Raw genomic sequence first — 13,910 nt, 5'->3', positions numbered from 1 at the left:
GTACCAGCTGGCAAGATAAAAACACTTATCCATCAAGTGCATGTCTCCATTTAGCTTTGGAGATATGAGAAAGGGTCTTTCAATCTCAGCTGAGAGAATGTCTACAGATACACACATGAAAACGTTGCTGTCCCAAACTGGTCAGAACCCATGGGCATTTTCCTAGAAAACTGGAAAGAAAAGTAAGCAGAGTGAACCTCAAGTGGGATGCGTCATGGAAGAGGGATTCTTCACGCTCTTGTTTGGGTACATCCTCGAATGAAACCAGACCAGTCACATAAGCCCTGCACAAGAGAGAAAGGAGGTGGAGCAGGAGAAGGAAGTGGGTCAGGAGAAAACAGCTGGTGTGAGATGAATGCAAGATGTTCTCCGAGCTGTGCAGAGAAGTCGAGTCAAAGCAGACACAGAAGAAACACCTTTCAGAAGGAAATTTCTCCAGAAAAAAAGTCTTGCCACCATCACCCCGGAGAAAGTACGGCAAAAGGGAAGCGAACTGGAAAAAGAAGGTTGTTGCAATCACATGGGGAAGTACCAAAACAGAGATGAAGCTTTCTGAAGTGATGAACACAAGGGAAGGAGCTGACAGGACGGAGTCAGGCTGTGGACATGTGAAAAAGAGCTGAGGAAAGCTTTTCCCCTGACCTTCTCCAACTGCTTCCCTTTTGCAAAGCTGCCCTCAGCTGAAATGCTCTCCAGAAGGGTGTCCAGGAGCAGAGGCCATGCTGGCAGAAAGCCACATGTTGAAAACGGGTGAACTGGCATCAAAACAAACTCATGTTCAAGCCAGACAGACCTCAGTGGAGCCAGAAGGGACATGGCAAACATTTGCCTTACACTTTGCCAATAGCTGAGAGAGGGGACAAAATGAGACCCCCAGATGCATGCACTCGAGCCATGGGAAAGCCCACACCTCCAGCTGCCAGCTCAGCATCTTTTCCAGCTCAATGGCTCCTCCGGGACTCAGACCACCTCCAGACCAAAGCTCCCCCTCCTTCCCACCTCTCCCAGCCCTTCCTGGCCACGGCTGAACTTTGGGCACCAGCAGGTTCTGCAAAAATCTCTTTGCTCCCTCCCTCTTCCCCAGAAATCAAATGCACATTTTTTATTATCGTGAAAACATTTCCCTAAAAGTTTTATTGTTCTCCTCATTGTTCGCAGCAGCACAGCTGCTCCCACTTACTCCCAGCCCATGAGCAGGCAGCAGCAGCATCCCCAAACCACCGCGCCGGAGAAACGAGGCAGGAGAGGCTCTGCAGCCCCGTGCAGAGCTGGAATATCCCAGTCCTGCAAGCCCCATGCCACCCCCAACTCCAGGATCTTCTTCGCAGCCCCTCTTACTCCCACCCAGCTATCTCAGCTCTTCTCTCTTTCTCTTCTCTTTATCTCTCTCCTTCAATTCAGTGCTGCAAGACAGTCTTTCACTCCAGGAATATCCACTCCTATGCCTATTTCTTTTTCATTCCTACATATTTTTCACCACTGTAATACTCAGCCCTTTGAGAAAAAGAGGACGTGTCCTTTGCACATGCTGCCTCAGACACTACGGTTTCCAAACTGCCCTTCTTCCAGAGCAGGCCCTAAGATGGGAATTGCTGTGCTGGAAAGAGCACTTGGGATGCTCTAATGAACCTTCTCTTAACAGTTATGAATTTATTAGTCCATGAAAAGGCACCAAAAATAACAGGATTCCAGGCCTGGTTCTCTTTTCATTCCTAACTGTACAAATTGATTATCTCACAGAAAATATTGCTAATGTATGCAGATGTCAGTACAAAAGCATTTATTATTCTCTGTGCACGGTATTACTCTCATAGTTTAGGGATAATCCAGCCCTCTCGCTCCCCGCATACCATCACCACCATCCTCTCCTTAGAGCTTTTACTGAGAAGTTTTTAAGTCAAAAATGAATACAGAAATGCTTCTTGGATACAGTCACACAGAGGCAGTAAAAACAAATGGAAAAGCTGCTTTCAGCTAATTTAAGAATGCAAACTCAACAATCATGATTACCCATGAAAACCTCTTGCTTCTGCTTTCTGAGGCTCCAGGCTTAATGGACAGCACAACATGAACCTATTCATTGTTTTAAATTCCTTTTACACTATTCATGTTTTTCAAAACCAGGACGCTCTGCCTTATAGCTGGACCCAAGGTTAAAAAGCAATGCTATAAAAACTAAATGCTTGATCTGAAAGCTGCCCCAGAAAGACATCAGTTTAAGGCCTTTGGGAATTATGTCTGAGCACAGAGATTTGGGGATACGTCCTCAGCCACAGGATGCTTCGATCAAACTGCCTGGGTGGGACCAGCAAACAATTGACAATTTGCCCTCTTCTGCTTCTGCTTAGCAGTCTGAGAATAGAAGAGCACAATCACCACGACTGCTGTGGGAGCTCAGCCTTGAAATTCTACACTCTGCAAGCAAAAAAAAAGATTCCTGATGGAACACAAAATTGGCATTGTGCACAAAATTAAATCAACATTGTCTCCTTTTTGTCTTGGGTCCACAGGCTGCAACCCTCAGGACCTGTTCTCTAGCTCAAGAGTTAATGGATAATTTAAATTGGGGATGCTAATCCAAGGGTGTGGGAAGTCATCGGCCCTGAGTAAGATGGCATGCACCTCAACATCAAAAAGACAGCAAAAATGGGAGATATTATGAAAAACGTGCAGAAATGTTTGTCCTCCCATAATGCCTCTGACGCTCTACAACAGGAGCACATGAAGCAGAGCTCATGGGCTCAGCCCCACTCAGAGCACTGCACAAGCCCTCGGAGCAATTCCTGCTGTTCTGGGCACTTTCAAAAGCACTTCCAAGCTGCTCTGGCAGAGCTGCTCACCCCAGAGCAAGTCGTGGAGCCGCAGGAGCAGCTGCCTGGCCACTGAGCCCGGGGCGGGACAGCCGAAAGCTGCTGGCACATCTCCTAACACTCCCTTGCTCCTGCAGCTGTTGGGTACCCTGGGGATGCTGTACGGCCTCAGCTTCTGCTGACCTGCCAAGCAAACCACAGCCTACTGCAACCCTCAGCATCCAGGTGAAGCAAGAGCAGTGCTGCAGCTCATCCCGTATAGGAACTTGTCAGCACATTAGGGTTTCCACCTCAAACCAGACCTGCAGGGGCTTCTCTTGCCATCCCACCAGAACCAAAATCTGCCTGGCACACCACTGTGCTGCTCTCAAGCACCTGGAAATCTGCTGAAACGAGGTCTGGCAGGCACAGCAGCTCCATCATCCAGCAAAGCAGCCCCAGGAAAGCCTCAGGGAGCTGGACCCCACGTCCCATCTCTCCCAAGCCACCGGAGCCGTGGGCGCCCGCGCCTCCGGCCGTGCCGAACAGCCAGGGGTTGGGAAAGGAATGTGCTGTGGAGGCGAGATGGAGAAGCTGAGCCAGCCCTTTCCCCCAGCGATTGCCTCGAGAAACAGGGGGAATAATAACTCACTTCCGACAGGAGCAGACCTGTTTCAGAAACAAACTGAACTGCAGAAGTGCCGCTGCAGCAGAGCCACCGGTGGGACCCTCGGTCAGGCACGCCATGGTGACTGACCTCAGGCACCTGCTTCAAAGCAACAATTCCTTAGGTTTAGGGGTCTGACCGATGACAGCAGTCCCGCTACTCAGGAAGATTTAATTAAGAGACATCGTTACTATTCATCCTACGGAACTAAAACAACAAGGCCTGCAGGAACTGGTTGGCTCTGGAAGAGCGCTGGTAGCGTGAACACCGGCTCGAGCTGCTGTTTTTCTTGGGCAAAACGTCATATTTCATCTTTCTGTTTGCTCATGAGAGCTGTCACAGAAGTGTAAGCCCTCAAAACCCACACCGATCGCTTATAATGAATCGAGCTTTTATATTTGCTCCTTCACTTTGCAATAAAGAGCTTTTTTTCCCCCTTCAGAAACAGCGGCTGCCAAATTTTTGCAAGAACTCTGAACCCACACTACAGTCTGCCCCCACCATGCAAGAGCTTTAGATAACAAGCACACTCGCGTGGCTTGCTCTAGCCTTTCACTTTTAATTTTTAATTAAAATGAAAAGATTTATGAAAATCAATGGCTATGGGGAATGAAACAGGGACATGGATACAGTCCAAGCTCTGAGTCACAAGTTCAAATCTTCATCTCAGGCCTTGATCCCACGGCTCTTTTGCATACCAAAAGATTTTTTTTTTTCCTTTTTCTTTTTCATAAATTTATATGAGGAGCTGTCTCAGTTTAGAGTCAGATGAAAGTTTAGAGTTTAGAGTCCCGGCACCTTTCCTTGCCCTGCCACGTGCCTGCAGCCCCCCCATGGGTCTTGCAGCTGCTGAGACTCACCGGGACGCAGGCTCAGGGCGACCTTCTGCGGCGTGATCTGTGTGACGTCCAGGTGGGTCTGGCCAGAGCCCTTGCTGCTCAGAGGGACATCCTTCACCACGCTGCTGCTGCTGCGAGGGTTTTCGATGGCGCCTGTACAGCCATTCGCGATGAGGTTCTGCAGGAGGTCGCACCGCGACGGGACGGACCTGGTGCTGCCAAACTCCTGCGAGGTGAAAGGTGGGCAAAAGGGAAAGAGGAAGGAGAAATATCAGCCCTGCAATTGTGTGGATGTGCTGGGGTCTGTAGCAAATGACAAGGAGCCCTCAGTGGCATTTGAGCTGGCTGTGCCTCAAAAGCAGCTTGCATTGAGCCCTGAGCCTTTCAAAGGGATCTACCAAGAAAGAAACACAGCAAGGTTTTATGCGCTGTGCTCCCAAGCCCTCAGCATTTCAGCGCCTGGCCTGTAGGTCTGCAAATGGAATTTGCTCTCAGACCACAGCAGCATAAAGACACACACTATTCTGCATCCCCAGCAGCATCACCTCAGGGGAGCTTTGCAAAAGGAAGAGAGGACAGGGAGGTGTCACCGAGGGAAGGAGGCCAAGTCCAGGTGTGAAGCTGGAGACCCTGCTCCCCTGTGAGCCCCCACATCCCATCACATCCCCCTTTCCTCAAAACCCTGCACAGCCAGCACTGCCCCAGCTCTATCCTGCAGGAGAAATGCCACCACCATGAGCGTCCTCCGGGCTGGCGCAGACCGGGAACAGACAGCAGTGGTTTGGGGCACAACATCCCTAAGGCCGATATGGGGCTCAGCACTCCCCATTGAGCATCTCCCCCCATACCCAGACATCTCATACCCCCCATGCCAGCCCCAGTGGCAGCACACTGCTGGGAAACAACCCAGCCACACAACATGGCCTTCTGCAGCTAGCATGTCCCGTTTGTCAGCATGCCAGTTTGGTTTCCTAAAAGGACCAAAAGGAGTGAGTTGCCCAAAGCTTACTGCATTCTCAACAGCCGATTTCTACTTGTTTCTGTGCTCTAACAAGAGACGCAGCCATCTCCTGCTCTGGGGCTGAGCTACTGAAAATACAGGAAATAATGCAGAAAAGATGCTCACAGCCACACCAGCCCCTCCTTCAGCCACACACCCAAAAACCACAGCAGGGCTGAATAAACCCCACTTGCTGCTGCTGCTGAGGTACAGCAGAGGACAGGGGAGATGTCAAGATCATCTGACTGATGTCACACACAGCTCTGGAGGATCCCCGAGGACAGCCTGGGATGCAGACAGAGCATCTCTGCTGTGTTTCCTCACTACGAGGTCCAAACGCTATTGGAAAAATGAGAGGTTTGCATTCCTGCGTTGAGCAGCGGTGTCCAGCCAAGGCGACGGCACGCTGGATGGATGTGAACATGAATTTCTTGGATCGCCTCGTGTAAACAGCTGGACTTCCAGAGAAGAGGACTGGGACTATGTAAATCATCTCCAGCATGACAAAACAGAAACCAGGGTCCCTCCCAACCGAGAACAACGCCTGGCGTTTCAGAGCAGCAGGTTTAGGGCAGCCTCGAGGAACAGTTTGTCTCGGACACGATTTGACCTTAAGTCAGTGAAAAGCCAGGCTTTATCAAGCACTTCCAATCATCCCTGTGGGGATGCAGAATACCATCTAATGGTAACTGCGAAAGCTCTCACTTCAGCAGCACCTCTGCACCTCCTCAGTTCCCAGTCCCCACCACTCCTGACTTAGCAGGTTTCTGTTTAAATTTCTTCTAAAATGGGCCCAGGGGAATTGCTACAGGATGGCAACTGCGGAGCTGCAGCTCTAAGCAAATCCAAGCCCTCACCTGTTCGGTGAGATGCTGCGTTACTCAGGGTAGGGGAAAAGAAATCCCACCCAGAGGTGGGGACACAATGGGGGAGGCAAGGGGGGTCCCGTGTTGGGGTGAGGAAGGCAGCGAGCAGGACCATGGTGTTGCATTACAAAACCAGGCAAAGCCTAAGCTGCCCCTTGCAGCTTTGGCCACCCTGTCCCATCAAACCAAACCACAACGTTGTCTCCAACAAGGAAAATCCCAGAGACTAAATGAAAGGGGAAAAGGACAGGAAGCTCTGTGGGGTATTTCACAGGTCCAAATACTCCACAAGCAACCAAAGCAAAAAAAGTCCTCGTTACCTCGTGCTGCACAACAGCATCCCCTCGGGGATTGTGCCCCGTGGCTCTCAGGATCAACTGGCACTGCTCGCGGGCACGGTGCACCAACCAACAGGCAAAAGGCAATGCACGCGAGCAGACGGGGGAGTTCAGGGAGACGAGGCCAATAATGTGACAATTACACGCTCTTCAGTTTGAGAGTTTTAAGACAAATCGCTTGGCTCACGCGCAAACAGCGTTGACCGTATCCAACTCCTAACTTTACATGTTCTAGGCTATTGCCTACAATTTTTGTTTTAATCAGTTCAATTCTGCATTAAGTCAGCCTGAATGATGCCTTCTTTCTTCATTAAAATAACCTTACATGTTCCCTGTAGGAAATCCCTTGATTTTCCTTCCTCATCCTCCAGGCACAAATGTGTTCAGAGAGCATGGGATACATGCAACCCGCTGGAAAACAGGGTGCCACAGGGGAAATTTCAGTTGAATTCATCATAAAACAAATTTCATTTTAATTTAAAAGAATTAATGTGCATCTCTGTTTTGCATGCACACACATACTGTCATGCCTTCTCTTTACAGCGTAATTTAAACGCATCGCCCCGTTTAAGCCCTGCCTTTCAAGGTATTAGTCCGAGAGCCAACAGTCAGCTTTTGTTTCCAAATTTCCAGCAGCCCAAAGCCTTGTGGTTAGCTCACCAGCCCCTGGGAACTCCGGGCTGCACGGACACCAGCAGCTGCTCTCATCAGCTCATCCATCATCATCCTCCCGGATGGCAGCAGGGATGAGCAGAGGCCGATAGAAGCGGCAATGTGCCCCACACTTGTGGGGCAGGAGGTGGTGAGTTGGGAGTGGGAAACAGCACAGCCCTCCTCTCCCACAGCCAGGGCATCCTCTAAAGCATCAGCACAGGGATGACTTTGGGATGTCCTGTGGGCTTCACCGTGCTGGTGCCACTGAGAAAGGTGTGCATGCACGTGTGGGTGTGCAGATACCAAAAAAAAAAACATAATTCTTGCCTGTAAAAATGACAACAGTTGGCCCAATTTAGTCCCAAATGCGCTAAGCAAATGCAAGGCGAGCAGTAAATACATGCTAATGGGCTGATTGTGTTTCTACCACAACATAATTAGCGCCTGTGGAAACCGCTCTGGTATCTGAGCCTTGATATTTGAACGTCAGCAGAGCTACAGAATTTGAGCAGCATATAACGCTCCCGGGCACACGCTGCTGTGAATGGCAGCTAATGGAAGCAGGAAAGCAAAACAGACCGAAAGCCAGCAATTTTATAGGCATGACTGACGAGGCTGCAGCAGAGGGAAGGGGAAATAAGGTGGTGACATGACATGCAAAGAGAGCCAGTCGTGAAGAGTTTATAACATTATAAACTTCTGAAGTTGAAAACCCCTAGATATCTTTCACAATCCCATTACCTCATCTGATGATTTCATAGTTAGAAACAATTCAGTTTCAAACATGAAATTTAAAAAAATATACAGAGAGTTAGGATAAGAGCTTCCTAAGTCTTAGCATGTAGCGTATAGCAGGGACAGCAGCTTTTTAACACATCACTCTTGGCAAGAAATACATCGAAGTGTATTTTTAAATAGCTGCGCCAGGCTAAAGGTCAGGACATATTCCAGGACTTCCTTATAAACACACCTTTTCCTTCACTTGGCCCCTCTGCTCCATTCAGGATTATTTTTTTTTTAGTAACTCTTCTGTTTGCAAGATAAGAGTCAAGCAGCCAGTGCCAAGGGCTGACATACAATTAGTGGTCACAGCGACCACCAGACAAACATTTCCTCTGGCAGTGTTTGCCAAAATTGTCTTTTGATGCCAAGAATTAAAAAAAAAAAAAAAAAAAAAAAAAGGCAAGCTATTGGGTACCCGTAGCTGACCAGCAAGCGCTCCTGGATCCAATATCACGCCGCAGATGAGCTGGCTGGAAGAGGAGCTCTTACAGCTGTTTACAAGATGTCTCAAAAGCAGGATCTATTGCTTTACCCTTTCCCTTCTACACATCAGTCAACCTGCTGGGGGGAAAAAATAAAACAGGAGAACTACTCCGCTGTCAGGTAACATGGTGTTAGCTGCGTTAAGAGGTTTTCCTTGGAGAGCTGCAGCCGTGCAGTGGTCAGGCAGCTGGACGCGAGGATCTTTGCAGGTCCCTTCCAACTGAACCATTCTCTTCCATTTTACTCTATTATTTTCTGTTCTATTCTATTCCTTACTTCTCTTGTCAACACCGAGGGCAGATACAGGCACTAAGCAGGCAAACACCATCTACACATCATGTATCATCAGGTCTTTCAAACACCTTAATCTCTAAAAATTGTAAGTCTGCTTGATAAGACGCACATTCGATAAGAGGTATATATGAAAACCCATAAGCTATACTTAGGGAGCAGGGAAAGGTATTTGCAACTTCTTGCAAACCAAGGAGGACCAGGGTAAATAACCGGAGAGAAGCTTCAGCACCAACATAGGATGCATTTTGGCCATGAAGCATGCAGTTAAGCTGTGCAGCTCATCACCTTGATGACAGTGAACATGCCAAAGGTGCTGGTTGCCTCCCAAAAGGACAGTCGAGGGGGAATGATCTTTGTTGCAGCACAGGACACGTACCAGGATTCCTGGGGCTCCCAGGGAGAAAACAGGAAGGGAACTGAAGGAACAGGAGACCTGAAGCACCAGCGCTGCTCCCTGAGCAGGGTGGAGGACATTTCCTACGAGTTGCATGCGCCCGAGCCACACTCCACCTGGGAGTCCCCGCTGCCCTCACCAGCCCCCTCTGGCACCAGGATAGGCAAAGGGGGGGCTGCAGCCTCCTCTCTGCGTTACAAAAAGCACCTGAGAACCAACTGCAGCATTTAAAGCAAAAACCAGAGTCTGCCCACGTACCTCTTTGGAGCACCAGGCGCACTTTGGGTGGATGAGGAGACACTCTTCGCAGGATGAGGCGCTCCCACTCGTGCACATGTTGAGACCTTCAGCAAGAGAGAAGGACAGAAAGTGGGCTGGGCTGAGCGGTTACAGCCTGAAAATAGGGATCAGGGGGATCCTGATGTGGTTTTAACGCTAAACACGCTGCAAGTTCAGTGTCATGAGCAGGGAATCTCCCAGGAGCTGAAAAGGCTGGAGGAGGAACAAACCTCTCCATCTCTCCTGCAAGGAAGTCCTGACTTCTCCTTTCACAAAAAAAATCAGAAGGGCAGAAATGGGCACCGGGGGCTTAGAACACCTACAATATGATTCTAGGAACCACTCTTTTCCAGTGGTTTCCGGTTAATGAAAGAAGGAACCTGTCCATCTTTCTAATGAAACCCTCCCATCGCTGCTGACAATGCAATAGCTGTTCCACTGCCCTGAAGGAGGCTGTCCCCCAATCCCCCAGATGCTGACTTTAAAAGCCACACGAGGCACATCTTCTGGATGTTTCCAACTGAATATACAGGATCTCCCTCCCCAGAACTTTCACCTTAAAGCAGTCTTACAAGATATTCCCCCTCCACACAGATGACGTCCATAGCTGACTCCCACTGCAGTAAATTGCTTTAATTTACGACAGGAGTCACTTCCACAGGACATCCAGGTTACGCCAGCCTGCCTCTTCACCTTGGGGTGCATCCAAGGCTGGTCCAATGCCGTCCCAGAGATGCTGCCTGCTCCGGGGCTGCCTGCTTCCAGGCAAAATCCAGGCTTTGAGCTTCGAGAGGATTTTAAAATAAAGTGGAATTGCACAGATTAAAACAAATGTCACTGGTATGGGCTCTGAATGCGGCGGCTTGTTTAACCAAGCCTGTGGCTATGAATGTGCCCTTCAGTGGCACCGATGCCCCAGCTCTCCCCGGGGTGCAGCTATTAATGTCCATGGTCAATAAGTAATTAAACAAATTTTCAGCCGAGGACTCGGCACAGAGGTTGCAGCCTCCAAGCGGAATGCTTTGGGCGTGAACTCCAAGCCTGCTTTACTTTTCCCTCCCAGATGTCAATAAGGGCTTTGTCCAGCCTCTGTTTTTGGAGGGCTTGTAGCCGCGGCTCGCCCTGCCCGGCGCTGCTGCTGGATGTCACCTGCAGACCTTGGGGACACACTGACAGCTGCAGAAAAACATCACTGAGCTTGGGCCTGTGGCAAGGACCTTCAGCAGCAGGAGCCCTGGACAGGAGCTTGCTGCTGTATTCTTTAAGAATAATTTACTGCAAACCTAAAGCTGCCTGAGGAGTGGTGCACCGAGCCGGACAGCTGCACAAAATCACACCATGCCCGAGGCTAAGCACAGAGGGAGGACAAGTGGTCCTGTCACTGCTCCTAAGCCACCCCAGCAGTGTGACCGTGCCCCAGCCCTGCGCTGACGCTTTCCATGCCCTCCAAGGTGGTTAACCCTCACCCCGGGCTGCATCTATGGCTTTCATTCAGGCAGGCTGCTGGCTTCCCCCACGCCGAACAAGAGGCTCATTAATGCCCTCTCACTGAGTGTTAGCACATGCCCGTTCCTTGCTCACATCCACAAGTCAGCCTTCAGCTCCTGGGCACTGCAAGAGCTCAAAATACAGAAAAATAATAGAAAGTACAATGTGACTGGCTTTATAAAGCACATAGCTGCAGTCATGCCCACACTATCCAGCCCTGGCTAGCCAGCAGGCTTCTCTCACCTGTCTGTCTGGAAACAGGACAGTATTTGCCTCCGTTCCCAACTAGTGAATTTCTGGAAGTTTATTTAGTGGTGGTAATATCTGAATGGAAACCAAGGTCTCCTCCCTTACAGCTGGTGCCATGGGCAAAGCCTGGCGGCGGCCACAGTCCTGGGGGCCACTGCTCCCAGGGGCAGCTTTTGGAGATGCAAAGTATGCTTTTCTTTCCACTTCAGAGCAAAACCAAAACACTTCCAACATTGTTGTGAAAATGGAGCTTTGAAAAGCTGAATTTGGAGTGAAAGCTGAGCTTTTTGAGTTAAAACACACAGGATTTTCCCAATGACAGTCTTAGCTGCACTCAGTTCTGTGCAGTTTTTTTTGTGCTGGATCAAAATGAATTGGGCAAAGGAGGGATTTGAAGATGCCTGTGCTAGTCCAGATCCAGGGGTGAGATGCCAGGTAAGGTTGAAAGAAACTGAGTCCTTCCCATGCATCTAACAGGACCACTCCTCTCAACTAAACTTCCCACAATGGGAAAAATTCCATCCAGGATTTACTGGGATTACTCTGGAGGTTGATAATCCACCCCGTTGGACTGCCGAGCTCCCCACCCCACGTACACACTCATGCTGATGCTGCCGGCTCCCAAACCCAATTTCATTTTGCAGAGCAGCGTCCAGCAGGCACGAAGGCATCTCCAATCTACATCCTGCCCTCAGGCTGAGCCCCTGGAGAGCTCGAACACTCAGAGGACAACTGCACCCAGCAGACAGCCAGGAGTTGACTATGTAAAACTAATGATGCAAGGCAAGACAGGAGCCTCTCATGAGAGGTGTGCAACAGATTTATTCCCGAAGATGCTCCGGGCAATCAGAGCTCATTTTAAACCTGTTCTGCAAGAAATCCTAGTTTGGGCAGCTCCCCAAAGTGAGAGGTGAATGTAGTGGGTTGGTGAGGGAGGAAAAAAAAAAAAAAAAAGTTATATATTTTATGCTTTATCCAGCTCAGTGTGAAAAGATCATTTTATTTACCCTTGCAGTAAGGGCTCTTCCCCGAAACGGTTTGCTGCACTTTCACCAGCAGCTCCAAGCATCGCAAGCACAAAATAAATTAAAAATAGTAATAATAATAATTTAAAAAGCTAAGAAAATCTCCTCGGCGCTTTATTCGCAACCGTGTGCCGCAGCGCGGTGTCCCGGGCCACCCCGTTAAAGCGCCCAGCACCGAGAGCATCGGCCCCGCAGGGACCCCCGGAGCGGGGTGGTGATGGGGGGGAGGCAGGAGCCGGGATGGGGATGGAAACAGGGCTGCAGCCAGCCGGAAGGGGGGGAAGCAAAGGAAAGGGAAAATAAGTAAAAAAAAAAATGGAAAACCTCGACAAAAAACGCGCTGAGGAGGCTGGGGGCAACCCGCCTTCCCCGGGGGCTTTTCTAGGGCCGGGAAAGGAGTGGGGGGAGCGCGGCGAGCCTTACCTCTGCCGGGCTGCAGCAGGGCGGCCAGGACGAGGAGGAGGAGGAGGAGGAAGGAGCGCGGGGGGGGCCGGCGGGCGGCGGCGGGGGCCGGCAGCCCCCCTCGGCGGGGCATGGTGCGGCCGGCCGGGGCAGCCCGGGCCCTCCTCCCGCCGCCTTTTGTGCGAGGAGGAGGAGGAGGAGGAGGAGGAGGAAGAGGAGGAGGAGGAGGAGGAGGCGGTGCCGGGGGGGCGCCGCGCTCCGCTCGGCGGCCGCAGCCCGGGGGCTCCCCGCGGCGGCGGGTGGCGGAACCCCGCGGCTCCGGTGCGAGCCCCCGGGGGCTCGAGGAGCTCCTCGTGGGGCTGCACGCCCACGGGCACACGCGCGGACACGGGTGGGAGCCGCAGGCTCGCCCCGCACCGACTTCCCCGCGACTCCCAGGTTTTGGTGCCGCGGGGATCTGCGCCCTGCCAGCAGGTCCCAGGCGGCCGGGAGGGGACCTGTCCTACCTGGTCCCCAGCACCGCGGGACATCTGCAGCGCAGGTCTAAAGGGAACGGCGGATTTATGACCCCATTATCCCGACAAGCTCTCTCTTTTTTTTTTTTTTTTTTTTTTCCTTCTGCTTTAAAAAGAAATCATAAATCAGGTCCGTGGCCGATGGCTGGTTTAAAAGGCAATTTATGGCACGCGTTACCTGCCGGCGGCCTGCAGACCTTTACGCCAATCTGACATAAACCCTCCAAGGTAGCGCCTTGGGTTTGCTCGAAACGCCCGCCCTCCATCCCCGCCCCGCGCGTCGCTGCTCTCCGGCAGGGTTTGTTAACTCTAACGCCACTTGGGAAAATTTCTCCTTCTTTCCACTGATTTCCAGCGCTGCTTTCGGACACGCCGCTGGCTTCTCCAGAGTCTCCAGACCCTTGGGCCACACTTTCAATGTTTCAAGCGTGCTGGGGCTGCTAAGCAGCATTAACGCCTGATGTGGCTGCAGGTGCATCCTGGAGTTCCTGCCTGCACACAGACCGGGGTTTTCAGGCCATGCCGCAGCACCAGGAGCTGCCCTGTGTCTCCTGCTGCTGCCTCGAACACCCCCTGGTGCACCCTGTCCCCCCCCCCAGTAATGGTACTTACCCCACACTGACCTGGAAAGGTGAGGGCACTGCAGTGTGCTCACAGGAATTCTGTGATGAGACGGAAAGTGAAAGGCAGCTCCCGTGTTTGCAGGAGTGAAAATAGCCAGCCTGAGGCACAATGCCCATGTGTGGACCTAGTACTCTGACCATGCCTGAGTACCCTGAGACACAACCTGGTGAGGAGCCCCCAGCCTTGCATATGTGAAAACCAGCCCAGATGTTCCCTTTCCT

The 13,910-nt window shown here is 51.1% G+C and overlaps 1 protein-coding gene across 1 annotated transcript in view; it reads right to left on the bottom strand.

Moving 5' to 3' along the window:
* Window positions 1-12,708, bottom strand: part of ITGB5 (integrin subunit beta 5) — a 46,254-nt gene extending 33,546 nt beyond the window's left edge. Inside the window, exons 1-3 of the mRNA XM_084524506.1 lie at window positions 12,572-12,708; window positions 9,366-9,451; window positions 4,317-4,521 (exon numbers count right to left, since the gene is read on the bottom strand). Coding sequence (XP_084380632.1) covers window positions 4,317-4,521; window positions 9,366-9,451; window positions 12,572-12,683 — 403 coding nt within the window. The 5' untranslated portion in view covers window positions 12,684-12,708. The remainder of the gene's footprint in view (window positions 1-4,316; window positions 4,522-9,365; window positions 9,452-12,571) is intronic.
* Between the last annotated feature and the right edge of the window lie 1,202 nt (window positions 12,709-13,910).

The sequence above is a fragment of the Aythya ferina genome (genome assembly GCF_964211825.1).
Source record: "Aythya ferina genome assembly, chromosome: 6".
NCBI classification, from domain to species: domain Eukaryota; kingdom Metazoa; phylum Chordata; class Aves; order Anseriformes; family Anatidae; genus Aythya; species Aythya ferina.
Note: the sequence above shows the minus strand (reverse complement) of the source record. Positions and strands in the feature narration are given on the sequence as shown.